Source organism: Harpia harpyja, chromosome 2 (genome assembly GCF_026419915.1).
Source record: "Harpia harpyja isolate bHarHar1 chromosome 2, bHarHar1 primary haplotype, whole genome shotgun sequence".
In the NCBI taxonomy this organism is placed as follows: domain Eukaryota; kingdom Metazoa; phylum Chordata; class Aves; order Accipitriformes; family Accipitridae; genus Harpia; species Harpia harpyja.
The window spans coordinates 80,749,173-80,763,397 of NC_068941.1; the positions used below are offsets into that span (position 1 = coordinate 80,749,173).

The window sequence follows — 14,225 nt, forward strand, 5'->3', positions numbered from 1 at the left end:
GAAATGGCAGGGAGGTGAGAGAGAATAAAAGAAGGTGCTTAGTTTGCTAGTTGCTCTTGTTTCCTTGTTCTGCTGTTCAAAGATTACTTTATTCTGAACAATACATTTCATCTTTGCAAGACAGCTTCTCCTGCTCAGTCATGCTGTGAAATCATATGCTAATGGTTTTTTAATATCATTTAGCTGCCATAAAACAGATAGTAAAAGTACATTTTAGTAGCATGACCGTATTGTAAGATTGGATGGGTAAAGGTGATGAGCTATAAAAGAGTAAGCCTTTGTTTAAATGCATATATCTCTTCATAATGAGCAGAATTAGCAAGGGAAATTATATAAAACGAATGAAAGTTAAATAGATTTTTGTTCAAGTCTAAAATTATTTTCCAGTTGTGACGGCTCTCCTTTCAACTAAAGCATAGTACGCTTGGGATTTATTTTCAAATTGGCAATCAAAAATTAAGAACACGAAGGGGTACATTTTCCAAGTGATTAGTGGGAGGTATGCAAACAAATCCTATTATTTCTTAGTGGGATTAGAGCACATACCTTCCATACACTGCTTTGAAGAATTCCCCTTAAGCATTCTTCCAGACTTCTAGCTGCAAAAATACCTACAATAGTAAATTCGGTAGCAGAAAAGAATTTGGAACGTAGCTGGTTTGAATATGTACCCCGCATATGCCTACAAATCAAAAGAACATAAAAAAAAAATCTGTTAGTAATTGTGGAGAAGTAAGGTAAAATAATCCTGACCCATATAATTACATTTCTTTTAACTAAAGATATTTCTTAGGTTTCTCTCCGCTTTGTCCAAAGGTTTCTGTTGACTGAACGTTTGAGTTCAGCAGGCTTGAATGATTCTTCTGCACTGCCTAGAGCCAATACAGCTGTGATACCTCTGCTCAAGACCACATATTTTCTTATCTAGTATAATTTAATTTTTTTCAGCTTGTAGAATTTCTAATAGCTGAGACGTAAATTGTTACTGAAACAAAAAATTGATCTTTCCAAGATAGTTCTGTAGTGCTTATGAAACTATTTTTACTCTTCTAATCCTAGTTTATGTTAATAATATGATGCAAGATCTAAAATGATGTGTTATTTAAAGGCTTTTCATTAGCCCAGGGATGCCAGAGACAAATCGTGTACCATTCACTTAAATTATTCATATCCTTTTACTTAGTAGCTAGTGGACTTCCTCTAATGAAGTGTCAGTGGTTTGCCATGGGACTGCTTCTTCCTGCTCATCTGTTGGTTTAGAGGACAAAATCTGAGGTACATATATGGCAGTTATAGGGACTGAGCACATTTGGGGTAAATGTATTATCTTCATCTCCTTCACTGAAGAGTCAGCTTTCTGCTTTCTCACAGACTTTTTCCTTCCCATTGGAAGGAAACTTAGATCAAACTTGTCACGATATTTCAGTTCTTGAAGCTTATTGTTTAGGGTGCCTTGGCCTGAAACACGCTTTATGAACTTTTGGGTTTGTTATATCTTTGTTATAAGATCAAACCACACTTAGCAGCATGGGCACGCTAATCCCTCTATACCCTATGGAAATGTAAGATCCTCAGTTCTTTCCTCAATGTTGTAACTGTATGGCATGAATTAAATTGAAGATTTTTATAAGATGTGTGCCCACTGACTTTGCCAAATTGTCTGTCCTTTTTGGGAAGAAAACAGAATAGGTTTGTATCATTTTCTGAAGAGCAAAAATACAACTTCTGGTTTATTCTTATTTCTGTATAATCCATGATAAGCCATGAGTTATCACAGTGCTCTGTTTTTTACCTTTGTTTGCTTCAGCAGTTCATTTTGTTTCCATATGTTTTTTCAGTTCTCAGGATGGCTTACGTGATTCCCCCCTCAGCTCCATCTCCAGCAGTGACTATGAGAGTGTTTCTGTCACTACATGTAGTCTCTCCAGCATATACGCTCTGAGGTAATAACATCACTTCGCAGTCAGATTTGACGAATGGTATTGGGTTATGCTTGGTTAAAATTTTTCATTGAATTAACAATCAAGTGACAGCAACACTTCTGAGTATTCTTCCTTTTGAACAGCAGGTGCTTTTTTTTTTCCTAGCAGTTTTCTTCAGTGCTGTGGCAATTCACAGGCAACTATTTATAGAAAAGTTTTAATGCATACAGCAATTAATTATATATATCCATGATCTCCCTTTTATTTGTCCATATAGCATTTCTTAAGAAAGACTTCAGGTTTTAGCTTGAAAAGTACCAAATGTTTGTGTTAGCTAGGTCTTGGCTGAGTAGAAAACATATTTTTTCCATTTTGTTTTGCATAGTAAAATGAGGGGAGTGTTCCAGTTAACAATAATTTAACTTCCACAGTGTTGTTGGCCAAAATTGGCAAGAATACTAATTTATATTCTTTTCTCCTGAAAATGCATGAGAGTTTTAACTTTAGTTAGTTTTGATCAGAGCACTTAATGGGAACAATAGAGGAATAAAGTTCAGGGCAGAAAAACGTAACTAAAGCAGAAATAGGAGTTCTTTGCTTTCTTCAGTGTTTGCATAACATACGTGTATGTGATGTATTGCATACCTTGTATGCAGTAACATTTTTACGCTGGTACAGGCAGATTGAAATACCACTATTTCAGTCGAGGTAGATCTGCTGCTGCTTCTTGTCCTCCCTTTTTCATCGGTTTACTTCTACCCAGCACTTCATTTGAACGTTAGGAATTCCAAATTTTGTCTAGTTTGGGGAATAGAAAGAGGGGGTAAAATGTCTTTTCTAATAGTGATAGAGGAAATAGTGCATATATATTTTCTTTTTTTTAGGCTGTGCCCATCTTCAGGCTCAATTTTTTTAGAGTTTCATATTTTTAAAATAAGGGCAGAAAGGTGCAACTAAAACTGTTTTTCATGGTTTTAATTTTGAAATACATTTCCTTTTGACTGTTCTTCAAAAAAAGCCCAATTTACCTGCATGCAACAGTTGCCCTCTTCTAAATGCTGTATACATCAAAGACTGTTTTACACAGGGCTGTCTGAATGGACAATAGAAGTAACCTCAGTTATTCTTCAGGAATAACTGGAGCAGTAAGTGTAAGTCTGTTAGGTGCATCACCTCTTTCCAAGGCCTTACTGTACTGTGTTAGTATTGTAGTTGTTCCTGTATTGATGCTTAGGTAAATTAGATCTGTCTTTTCCCTTTTTTCAAATTTTGTTTTGCTTGAAGTTTGATTTATAAGGCAGTACTTGTACATGTGCGTTTGTGCACTTGTCCACTGAACTATAGCATTGTATCATCCCTAGGTGTCATGCAAGAAATCTAAGTTGCCTATTTTTCTCTATCTGATTGATATTACCTAGCTATTGTAGTTTATGATCCAATAAAAAAAATAGCTAAGTGCCCACTTGACTATACTGATATGAATTTCCCTTTTTGAAATAGTTTAAAAAAAGTGTAAACTCCTTTTAACAACTTAATTTAATAAAATAAAAGAAGAAAAAAAAAAGCTCAGAAGTCTGACTTCTTCACAGTAGTATGTTCCTAGATCTGTGTGCATAGAAATGTAATATTCAGTACATCTGTTTGTATTGTATTTTAGAATGTTATTTTTAAGGGGCTCCCCTGTTCTTTTATCTTGTATTACCTAAAGAGTTTTATTTGGCTATTAAACAATTTCTGTAGAGTTGTATCATTTGTTTACTACAACAAGCATGTTCTTTGCAAAGACAATCTCTACAAATGTTCTTTTCTGAAATAACTAAGTTCTCCCTGATGTCATGTGCATATCTGAAATAACAACTAAGTTGTTTTTTTCATTGTTTCTTTCTTCCTCTGAAATATGCCATTTTAATGTACTTAATTTCTTGCTGTTTTTCACGTAACAATTAGAAATTTAAACGTAATATTTGCAATTTTCTCTGAAAAATAATTAGCTAAACATGGAATTCTTGAAATACATTTGTTTGGCCTTTCAACCTCCTGTGAATCACAAACAATTCCTTTGTGCTGTTAAATAATCAATACTGAGGCTGACAGTTGTGGTGTTAGATTGCAGCACATTTTGGAGATACCCAAGCGCCTTCAAACAGTTTGGCTCTGGTAGCAAAACCAGCTTAACCAGAGTAGCACAGAGTGTTGAATGAACTACTAGTGTATTAAATAGCATAGACTGAATGGATTTGAAGCAATGAAGTATCGTAGATATGGAATTCTGTATCTGTATACATTTCTTGTTTTCCAAACGGAGAACCAGGGAAAAAACTCCCACTCCTTGGACCCCAGAGCACCATTCAACCCGTGGGTCATTGTTTGCCATTTTGTTTTTTATTGGGAGGAAAAAAGCTGTTATGATTGTAGGAACCATTTGGGACCTGTTAAAGGAGGCTGCTTCAAATCAGCCTGTGATTTACTGCCTTAAACTTTTTCCATCATCAGCCAGTGCTGTGTAATTTTTTGAGCTATATTCATCCCACCTAATTTTAGGCATCAAACAGATATACCTAAATTAGGAGGTTTGTGGCTGAAGCTTCCCTGTTTAGTCAATGGAGAAAAGTGGAAACCTCGGTTAAGCGTGTGATTTGTTGAAATGCATCTGGGCCAAAGATATTCAGTCTTAAATGAGAACTATGGTTGCATACTTTGATTACTGACTGTGCTCACACAGTAATTTGAAAAGCATTTTGAAACCTTGCTCGAGGTTTCTAGTGCACAAATTGGGGGGGAAAAAAGGTACAGAGGGCTTTCTTAAATGGTTTTGCTAAGGAAAGGTTGATTATTTCATTGGTGCCTGATCTGTTTAGAAGGCCCCTGTTTCTAGTCTCAGAGGTCCGATGGTCAAGAAGTTAAATGTTCAGCCCAGTTCAGAAGGTACTTTTTTGCAAAATGTTCATTAAGCAGTATCCAGACTTGAGATGCCTATATCAGTTATCAGCTTTCTCAGCAAAGAATAAATGTATTCCATGTATTTCAGAAGGTTTCAGAGAAACTATGGTTTTGTGCAGAAGTTTTTTGTTACATGAATGTGACTGGAATAATACTGCTGACTTGAGTGAAAATGAGATGTTTGTAGCTACAGCAGGGAAGTGGCAATTAGTCAATTGTTTCTATTAGCTCCACAAAACAATCCATCCAGTTTTTCCTTTTTAATGGTTTCTTTTCATAAATGTAACTTTTAGAACAATTTTTAATATACCCATAACTTACTGAATTGTAAATAGGCAACTAATACAATACACTGCTGGAATCTTAACCATTTCAGTGTTAGAAGTAGTAAAGTCTGTAGTTCTTAAGAATAAACTTCAGGAATTTGTCAGCTTTTAACATGCGTTTGAATTACTGGCCAAGGTCCTGATACAGCCATTAATTTGAGTGGAAACGTAAGTGAAGGCTATTCACATGCTAACAGAATGCGATGACTCGATATACTTAAAGCCAAGAATGAACCTAAGTTCTTTGAAAGACTGGAGCTAGAAAATGGCAAGAAAATTGTTGTTTTGAGAACGATGAGAAAAAAAACAAGTGAGAGAACAGAAAAACAAGTGAGACAACAGAAGAACCAAGGTAGTAACAATTAGTTGATTTCAAGCCTCATTGGAGTTTTTGGTGTAAGAGTGCAAGGGAGGAAGAAGTACTGATGAATCTGTATTCAAGCATTTGCCTACCTAGAGTACACAGTAAAGCCTACTTCTTCATTTCACGGGTATGATGAGCCAATAAATGACAATTTTAAATATAAATAATAACTTTTAAAACTAACCTTAATGATACAATACATGCCTTCCCTGGTCAGCAGTTGCTTTTTTTTTTTTAGATATGTCATTATAGCTTAACTATTGATGTTTTGTGGTATATTATTCTACAGTTTTAGGCATTTATAAAAATTGGTGGTAAAGTTTTAGCCTGGTGCTTACAGTCTGTAAAAGGAGGTGTCTGCAATGTATTGTGACTCAAGTCTATGCTAAAACAGCTTGACTCTGCCAGCAGTTAGAGTGGGATATTTATCTGGCTATTTCTGTTAGAGTATCTGTATTTGCGTACATGTGGGCAGAACCCAAGGTCATTGGCTTGCTGGATATAATTGAAGGATATCGCTTACTTTATTGCATATTTTGAGTATATCCCTGTTAGTATAAACACACATGTGAAACAAGGCAGGGAAGGTTATCTTAGTATATAAATGACATGAAATTTTGATTACCTGCTTCAGAAATAGAGGTTGTTTTGCAGGAGACTGTTTGAAGCTACCTTGCCAGTCAGTTCATAGAATAGCCCAGGTTGGATGGAACCTCAAAAGATCATCTGGTCCAACCTGCCGTGGGAAAGAAAGCCTACATGAGATTTTCTAGCATCCTATCCAGCCACACCTTGAAAATCTCCAGCAATGGGGACTCTACCATGTCCCTGGGGAAGTTACAGTCACTGATTGTTCTTAGTGTAAAATATTTATTTCTTACATCAAGGTGAAACCTCTTCTGGTGCAACTTGTGCTCTCCTTGTGGCTCCTTGTGAAGAGAGAGCCTCCATCCTCTTTGTAACTACTCTTTATGTACTCGAATACTGTGATGAGGTCCCCCCAAGCCTTCTCTTCTCCAGGGAGAAAAGACCTAACTCCTTCAGTCTCTCCTTGTAGGACAGGTTCTCCATCATCTTCATGGCCCTCCTTTGGACCCTCTCCAGTCTGTCTGCGTCTTTCTTGAATTGTGGAGACCAGAACAGGACACAGTAGTCCTCCAGGTGTGGCCTGACAAGCGCTAGGTAGATTGGCATGATCACATCTCTTATCTGTGCTAGTAATGTCCCTGCAGATGCAACCCAGGATCCGATTTGCCTTCATGGCTGCAGCGGTGCACTGCTGACTCCTGTTCAGCTTGTTGTCCGCCAGGACCCTTGAGTCCCTTTCAGCAAGGCTGCTCCCCAGCCACACAGATCCCGGCCTGTACCGGGCTCTTTGGTTGTGTCGTCCCAGCTGCAGGACCTTGCACTTGTCTCTGTTACACTCCATACCGTTCTTGCTAGCTCACTCTTCCAGCCTGTCCTAGTCTGTCTGTAAGATGGCTTTCCCTTCTGATGCATCCACCTCACCACCCAGTGTGGTGTCATCAGCAAACTTGGTGATGGTGCTCTCAATCCCATTGTCCAGATCATTTAGGAAGATGTTTGTGGTGGGCTGACCCTGGCTGGAGGCCAGGTGCCCACCAAAGCTGCTCTATCACTCCGCTCCTCATCTGGACAGGGGAGAGAAAATATAACAAAAGGCTTGTGGGTTGAGATAAGGACAGGGAGAGATCACTCAACCAATTACCATCATGGGCAAAACAGTCTCAACTTGGAAAAATTAGTTTAATTTTATTACCAATCAAATCAGTAGGGTAGTGAGAAATAAAACCAAATCTTAAAAACACCTTCCCTCCGCCCCTCCCTTCTTCCCAGGCTTAACTCCACTCCCCATTTTCTCTACCTCCTCTCCTCCAGCGGTGCAGGGGGACGGGGAATGGGGGTTGGGGTCAGTTCATCACACGTTGTCTCTGCCGCTCCTTCCTCCTCGGGGGCAGGACTCCTCGCTCTTCCCCTGCTCCAGCATGGGGTCCCTCGCACGGGAGACAGTCCTCCACAAACTTATCCAACGTGGGTCCTTCCCAGGGGCTGCAGTTCTTCATGAACTGCTCCAGCGTGGGTCCCTCCCATGGGAGACAGTCCTTCAGGAGCACACTGCTCCAGCGTGAGTCCCCCACGGGGTCACAAGTCCTGCCAGAAAACCTGCTCCAGCGTGGGCTCCTCTCTCCACAGGGCCACAGGTCCTGCCAGGAGCCTGCTCCAGCAAGGGCTTCCCACCAAGTCCAGCCTCCTGCAGACACATCCCCTTGCTCCGGCCTGGGGTCCTCCCCAGGCTGCAGGTGGGTATCTGCTCCACCGTGGACCTCCCTGGGCTGCAGGGGGACAGCCTGCCTCACCATGGTCTTCCCCACAGGCTGCAGGGGAATCTCTGCTCCGGCGCCTGGAGCACCTCCTCCCCTCCTTCTGCACTGACCTGGGGGTCTGCAGGGCTGTTTCTCTCACATGTCCTCACTCCTCTCTCTGGCTGCAGTTGCTGTTGTGCAGCAATTTTTTCCCTTCTTAAATCTGTTCTCCCATAAGCACTACCACCGTCGCTGATGGGCCTTGGCCAGCGGCGGGTCTGTCTTGGAGCCGGCTGGCATTGGCTCTGTCAGATCCAGGGGAAGCTTCTAGCAGCTTCTCACAGAAGCCACCCCTGTAGCCCCCCCGCTACCAAAACCTTGCCATGCAAACCCAATATGTGTTGAACAGTGTGAAGCCCAGTCAATCTCTGGGGTACCCCACTGTCCTGGTTTCAGGTTAAACCACGACACCCACTTGTGACAGGCTGCCAGCCTGAGTAAAAGCCATTGATCAGCACTCTTAGAGTGGCCTGTGAGCCATTTTCTTGCCTGTCTCACAGACCAAGAGAAGTTCTTCCAGGTGGTCAGTTTCTTACAAAACCAGGTTTTATACTGTGCTTTTTCATCAGTAGAACTCAGTGCCTTGAAGAAGGTGCAGGAAGGAAAAATAACTTGGTCATTCACTAGGACTGTGAATTATACTAGGAGAATTCAGTTCTTTCATCTTATGGTCCAGAGCTATGCTATCAAAGCTACAGCACAAAATACATGCCCACAAGTTATAATAAAGAGATCACAGCTACTCTGGGGATCTTGCAGATGATAGTGTGGGGGACAACAAATATGTTAATGTGTTTTAACTGATGTGTCACAGTGTACCTTATCAGCTGTGTCTCCAGATCTCCTCTCTTGCAGTTTTACCATTGTTAACCTGGTCAGGTTATATGTGTTTAAACGATGCAAAATAACGGATTAATTCTACGTTAATGTTTGGTGCTGTCATTTTTGTTTTGATCAATGCGTTACTGTAGATTTTTTTTTCCTCTTTTTTTCTGGAGAGCTCTTTATGGAAAGAGTGCTCATAACCAGAAAAAGGCTGGTGGCAATGGCTTCACATGTACTGTACTGGAATCATGGAAATAGAGCTCAGGTAGAAGAGCTGTGGGAAGAGAAAGGGGTTTATACCTTGAGCAAATCAGAATGACTTTCAGTATAGATGCTATTCCTGCCTAATTATTTTGAACTGCAAACTGCCTGTGTACATTTCAGGCACTGTGAATCGGTGCTTTTTTGTACAGCTCTGTCACTCAAGCAGTGTGAGGGCAATTAATACGCATATTAATACAGTCATAAACAGGCTCCTGTGTACAATCTTTTTGCTTTGCTGCTAAATCCATTGCCCCAACAACCACCTGAGCAGTACCAGCAAAACAAAAAAGTCAGCGTTGATGAGGTCTGTCAGCTTTTGCTTATGATTTTAGTCAGTGAGACATATGTGACTGAAGCAGATGTCTCTAGATTTCACCGCCAGGATTCTTCTTGACGTGTTTCATGCCTATCTTGTTCTTCACCCTGCAAGACAGAAAAAATCGAATCTCCAAATGGTGCAGCATTTTCTAAGCTGTAGTGTTCCCTTTCAGGAAATTCCACAAGGTATTTTTGGGTATATTATATGCGTATTTTTGTCTTCAGTAACAAGTAACTGATGCAGATTTCATTTTCTCAAGGAATAACCCAGGCAGCTTGTGTGAACTACTTGTTAACGAGTGCTTGTTACAGTGGGAAGGTGAAAATTCAGTTTTTCAAAGTTTTTTGGTCTTTCCCTGTTAAAATTATAAACTTCATATTTTAGCGATGTTAAAATAGCCAATATGGTTGAAGTAAATTAAATACAAAATATGTTCCTTTCTGTGTAAATCAAGTGAAATACAGCAATATTTTAAGATGACTAGCATCAGTGGCAGAGGCATTAAGTCTGTTCAAGCAAAATTGGTATACGCCCCAAAATTTGCCATTTGGGGACTGTATTCCAGGTGGCATATCATCTGGCTAGAGACTGACAAAAGTGATAATAATGGGTTTGTGTTCTTGTTTCTACATAGCCCACTTGTAATTTTCATTTTTAGTAATTTGGGCACATTTATAATTATGTTCATTTTAATGATGTGTAAAAATCTGTTGTTGAATGTCGCTTGGTGTTCCCTGTGTTACTAATAGAACAAAAATTACTAGCTTTCAGAAATTAGATTTTATTTTACAGATTTCTTTTTTTCCCCCAGAAAGACCCTTAGAATAGCATATTTGAGAGTTTTGAGATTATGTGTAATTAACGAAAATCACTATAGTAACCTCAGTTTTTGCAGAGATTTTGGCAATGCCTGAAACTAAGATACATTGTGAAACCATAATTATATTGGTGGAAAAAAGAGAGGATTTCCTCATACTCAGAGCTGCATTGAAGGTGAAAAATGAAGAGAAAGCTTTCTTTTCTAATTAAAATTTTAAGGCTCCACCTAATACTTTAATTAGCTTTTCTCAGCTGACTCCCACGGCTGGATACCGAATTCCTGCGGGATTCTCCTAGACCCTAGGATGCTTTAATGCCTTAGCTGGTTGTTCTGTATTCTTTTTTGAGGGAACTGATGGAGGTGATATGAAAACATTGTGCTAGTAAGCTTCCCTATCCCTTAGAGTTCCTCTTGCTGGAAAACGTTTTTCAGTGCTGCTTCTCCATCGCTTTATGCCACACACAGGAGTTGCAACTCAAGAGTATCTGCTGGAATTGAATGCTAAATTAATTCACTTTTTACTATGCCATACATAATAGTTGCTTGCGTATTGCAGAGGACATTGCTGAAGAGCTATGTGAAATGACTCTCCTTGCCCTTGGAAGTATTTGTATCCAGCATCAGGTATCCAGGTTCTCTCTGTCCTGTGTCAAGTTTTGGATAAGGTGTAAAAGCTGGGACTGATGTATTTCTATCACTGTATCAGATACCAGAGCTGATACTACATACCATTTCTTCATAAATGCTATACTATTTCTGTTTTTCACTTTCAGTTTTTCCATTTGTATTGGTTTTGTGTGGCAAGGTTTTGGTAGCGGGTGGGGTTACAGGGGTGGCTTCTGTAAGAAGCTGCTGGAAGCTTCCCCTGTGTTTGACAGAGCCCATACCAGCCGGCTCTAAGACAGACCCGCTGCCGGCCAAGGCCGAGCCAATCAGCGATAGTGGTAACGCCTCTGTGATAACATTTTTAAGAAGGAAAAAAAGTTGGGACGGCGGTATTCGGCAGCCGGAGAGAGGAGTGAGAACATGTAAGAGAAACAACCCTGCGGACACCAAGGTCAGTGAAGAAGGAGGGGGAGGAGATGCTCCAGGTGCCGGAGCAGATTCCCCTGCAGCCCGTGGTAAAGACCATGGTGAGGCAGGCTGTCCCCCTGCAGTCCATGGAGGTCCACGGTGGAGCAGATATCCACCTGCAGCCCGTGGAGGACCCCACGCCGGAGCAGGTGCGTTCCCGAAGGAGGCTGTGACCCCGTGGGAACCCCGTGCTGGAGCAGGCTCCTGGCAGGACCTGCGGATCTGTGGAGAGAGGAGCCCACAGAGCAGGTTTTCTGGCAGGACTTGTGACCCCGTGGGGGGCTCACGCTGGAGCAGTCTGTGCCTGAAGGACTGCACACCGTGGAAAGGACCCATGCTGGAGCAGTTCGTGAAGAACTGCAGCCCGTGGGAAGGACCCACGTTGGAGAAGTTCGTGGAGGACTGTCTCCCGTGGGTGGGACCCCACGCTGGAGCAGGGGAAGAGTGTGATGAGTCCTCCCCCTGAGGAGGATGAAGCGGCAGAAAATAACGTGTGATGAACTGACCGTAAACCCCATCCCCGTCCCCCTGTGCCGCTGGGGGGTTGGTAGAGAATCCGGGAGTGAAGTTGTGCCCGGGAAGAAGGGAGGGGTGGAGGGAAGGTGTTCTGAGATTTGGTTTTATTTCTCATTACCCTACTCTGGTTGATTTGTAATAAATCAAGTTAATTTTTCCCCAAACTGAGTCTGTTTTGCCCGTGACGGTAATTGGTGAGTGATCTCTCCTATCCTTATCTCGACCCACAAGCTCTTTGTTATATTTTCTCTCCCCTGTCCAGTTGAGAAGGAGGGGGAGTGATAGAACAGCTCTGGTGGGCACCTGGCATCTAGCCAGGGTTAACCCATCACACCACTTCAGGATTATTTTTGAAGTTTAAATATTTCTGTGCTCTAATCTCATATTATTTGTCCTTTTGCAGCGTGAGCGAACATTTGAGAGCTTTAAATGCATGCTTGATTATAAGGAGGTGTTAGAAAAAACATCATCATGGTGGAATTGAGAAAATCTTAGGTGAACCTAAGCAATATTCTAACTTCTTATATTTTCAGTTCTATTTTTTTTTTTAATTTTACAGTATCTTTGTTTTGCAGGTTTTATCCCTTTTTGGTTTAAAGTTTAAGAAAAACAGTAAATGTAGTACCTTGCAAGTATCTGGCATTAAATTTGATGCTTAGAAAGCAGCCCTGTTGATTACTGGTGCTCTTAAGTTATTTGTTCATATGCACTCTTACAGAAGTTTCATCTATAATGACCAAAAAAGCTATTTGGGAGAGAGCACTGTTAAAGCTGATAAATCCTGGACTGGCAATGTTGTTTATTTTAATTCCCACTTGAAATACAGTATTTTTGCATTCTTCTGAAAACCCAGGCCAGAGCAGTAATGGGTTTGAATAAGCTGGTTGTCTACCTAGAGTTTCTTATGGTGGATCTATTTGGCAAGATGCTGCTTTAACAGCTGTGTTATCTCAAAAGTCCAACATGGTAAGTACAACGAGAATGTTCTGCAGTTTGCGGTTTGAATTGCTGAGGAAGGATTCAAGAAGGTGTTCTTCCAACGGAGTGGGCAGCCACAGAAGCTGCCAGGGCGTGGAGCAGAAGCTGTTGATTTCAAATTCAGTAGTCTTCAATGCTCAGGATTTTTTTGTGATTAAAGATACCACTTAGGACACATGACTAATCCTATTAGCCAAATTCCTTATTTTAATCAGCCAACCTCAGATTGCCCACCTCTACTGGAGCAAAAGAAGCTGAGAGGCTTCTGCAAATCTTGCGGTATATGAAAAATAATTCCCCCTACTGAGGAATTCAAAAGGTTGACAGCAGGTGGGGCTTCTAGCACATGTCGTACCATGTATGGAGCTGGGCCCTGCTAATGCATGTGATAATACTGTGGTCTAGTCTAGTCCACTTCCTATGGTACATAGCCAGATTGTTCCTGATAGAGGGATTTGCATGCAGTTGTATTATTTGTTTCTCAAGACAAAGTTCTGAAGCCTTGGGAACACTTTTAAGGCTTGATTGGCTGTTGTGTTGGGGTTTTTTTTCCCCTCTTTCGCCGTTTTTCTTAAAATAGAAAATACCTAAGGGATTGCATTTTAAAACCCTCTTGACTTAATAAAACATTAGGGTTAAAAAGTCAGGAAATAAAGTTCTGAATTAAAGCTTTTTTTTAGTCTGCTTTAAATGTAGCTGCTGGGGTCATTCCTTAAAATGTAGTCCTTAGCTAAATAAATATATGCTATTACCTGAATAATAAGACATGTTCTGGATTTGGTTTAAATGACTCTAAGATTGAGTGTGTAGCCACCCCCTTCACTTAAAATAATTGTGAAAAGCTATTAATCTCGTAGTTTTCCTCCCAACCATATCAAAACTAGTACATGTTAGAAACCATAGGGGTTTAACCTGCTGTTTATTGTGTTTCTTGTGAGAGTATCCAAAAAGAAACACCAGAGGTACTGCAGAAAGCAGGATGGGAAGTAGTAATTTCTTTTTTTCTTAGTGACATGGAGTTACACTTTTCTTACCCAAACCCCTATCATTTTCCTCGTGTCATTCCTCACACATGCAACCTTTGTTTTTCCCCAGCTATTGTGTCTGATCCTTTGCATAGCCTTTGGAGTAGTTGATTCTTTTTTTGCAAATTGGAACCCAGAGTTGACTACAGCCTTATGTAGTATAAAAGTAAGAGTAATAAAAGTAAGAATAATAGCTTGGGAAAGACAGGTTGACAGGTTAGTGTTGGGATTTCCAGTTACAGCCTACATGAATATCAGTGGGGTGAATGTACCAGTTACTGAAGTAGTTTTAGAAACTGTGCAGACAATAACATAGATTTGCCTGCAGAAGTTTTGGTGTGTTGTTTTTCTTTTTTTAATTTTACTTAAAGTGTGAAAAAAATCAAAAGGGAGAGAAAACCTTAAATATCATAGATTGGATGAAAAGTGTACATTATTGGTATTGTCATAGATGTCCTGGTTGCAGCT

General features: G+C 40.5%; 1 protein-coding gene across 4 annotated transcripts in view; it reads left to right on the forward strand.

The window, feature by feature from the left end:
* The window catches only part of ZFYVE28 (zinc finger FYVE-type containing 28), a 165,568-nt gene that overhangs the window by 128,934 nt on the left and 22,409 nt on the right, over positions 1 to 14,225 (forward strand). For 2 of the 4 annotated variants that reach the window (XM_052780659.1, XM_052780660.1), the window contains exon 9: positions 1,839 to 1,943. The exons of the other annotated variants lie outside the window; for them this stretch is intronic. In XM_052780659.1, coding sequence (XP_052636619.1) covers positions 1,839 to 1,943 — 105 coding nt within the window. The remainder of the gene's footprint in view (positions 1 to 1,838; positions 1,944 to 14,225) is intronic. 4 annotated transcript variants of the gene reach the window in all.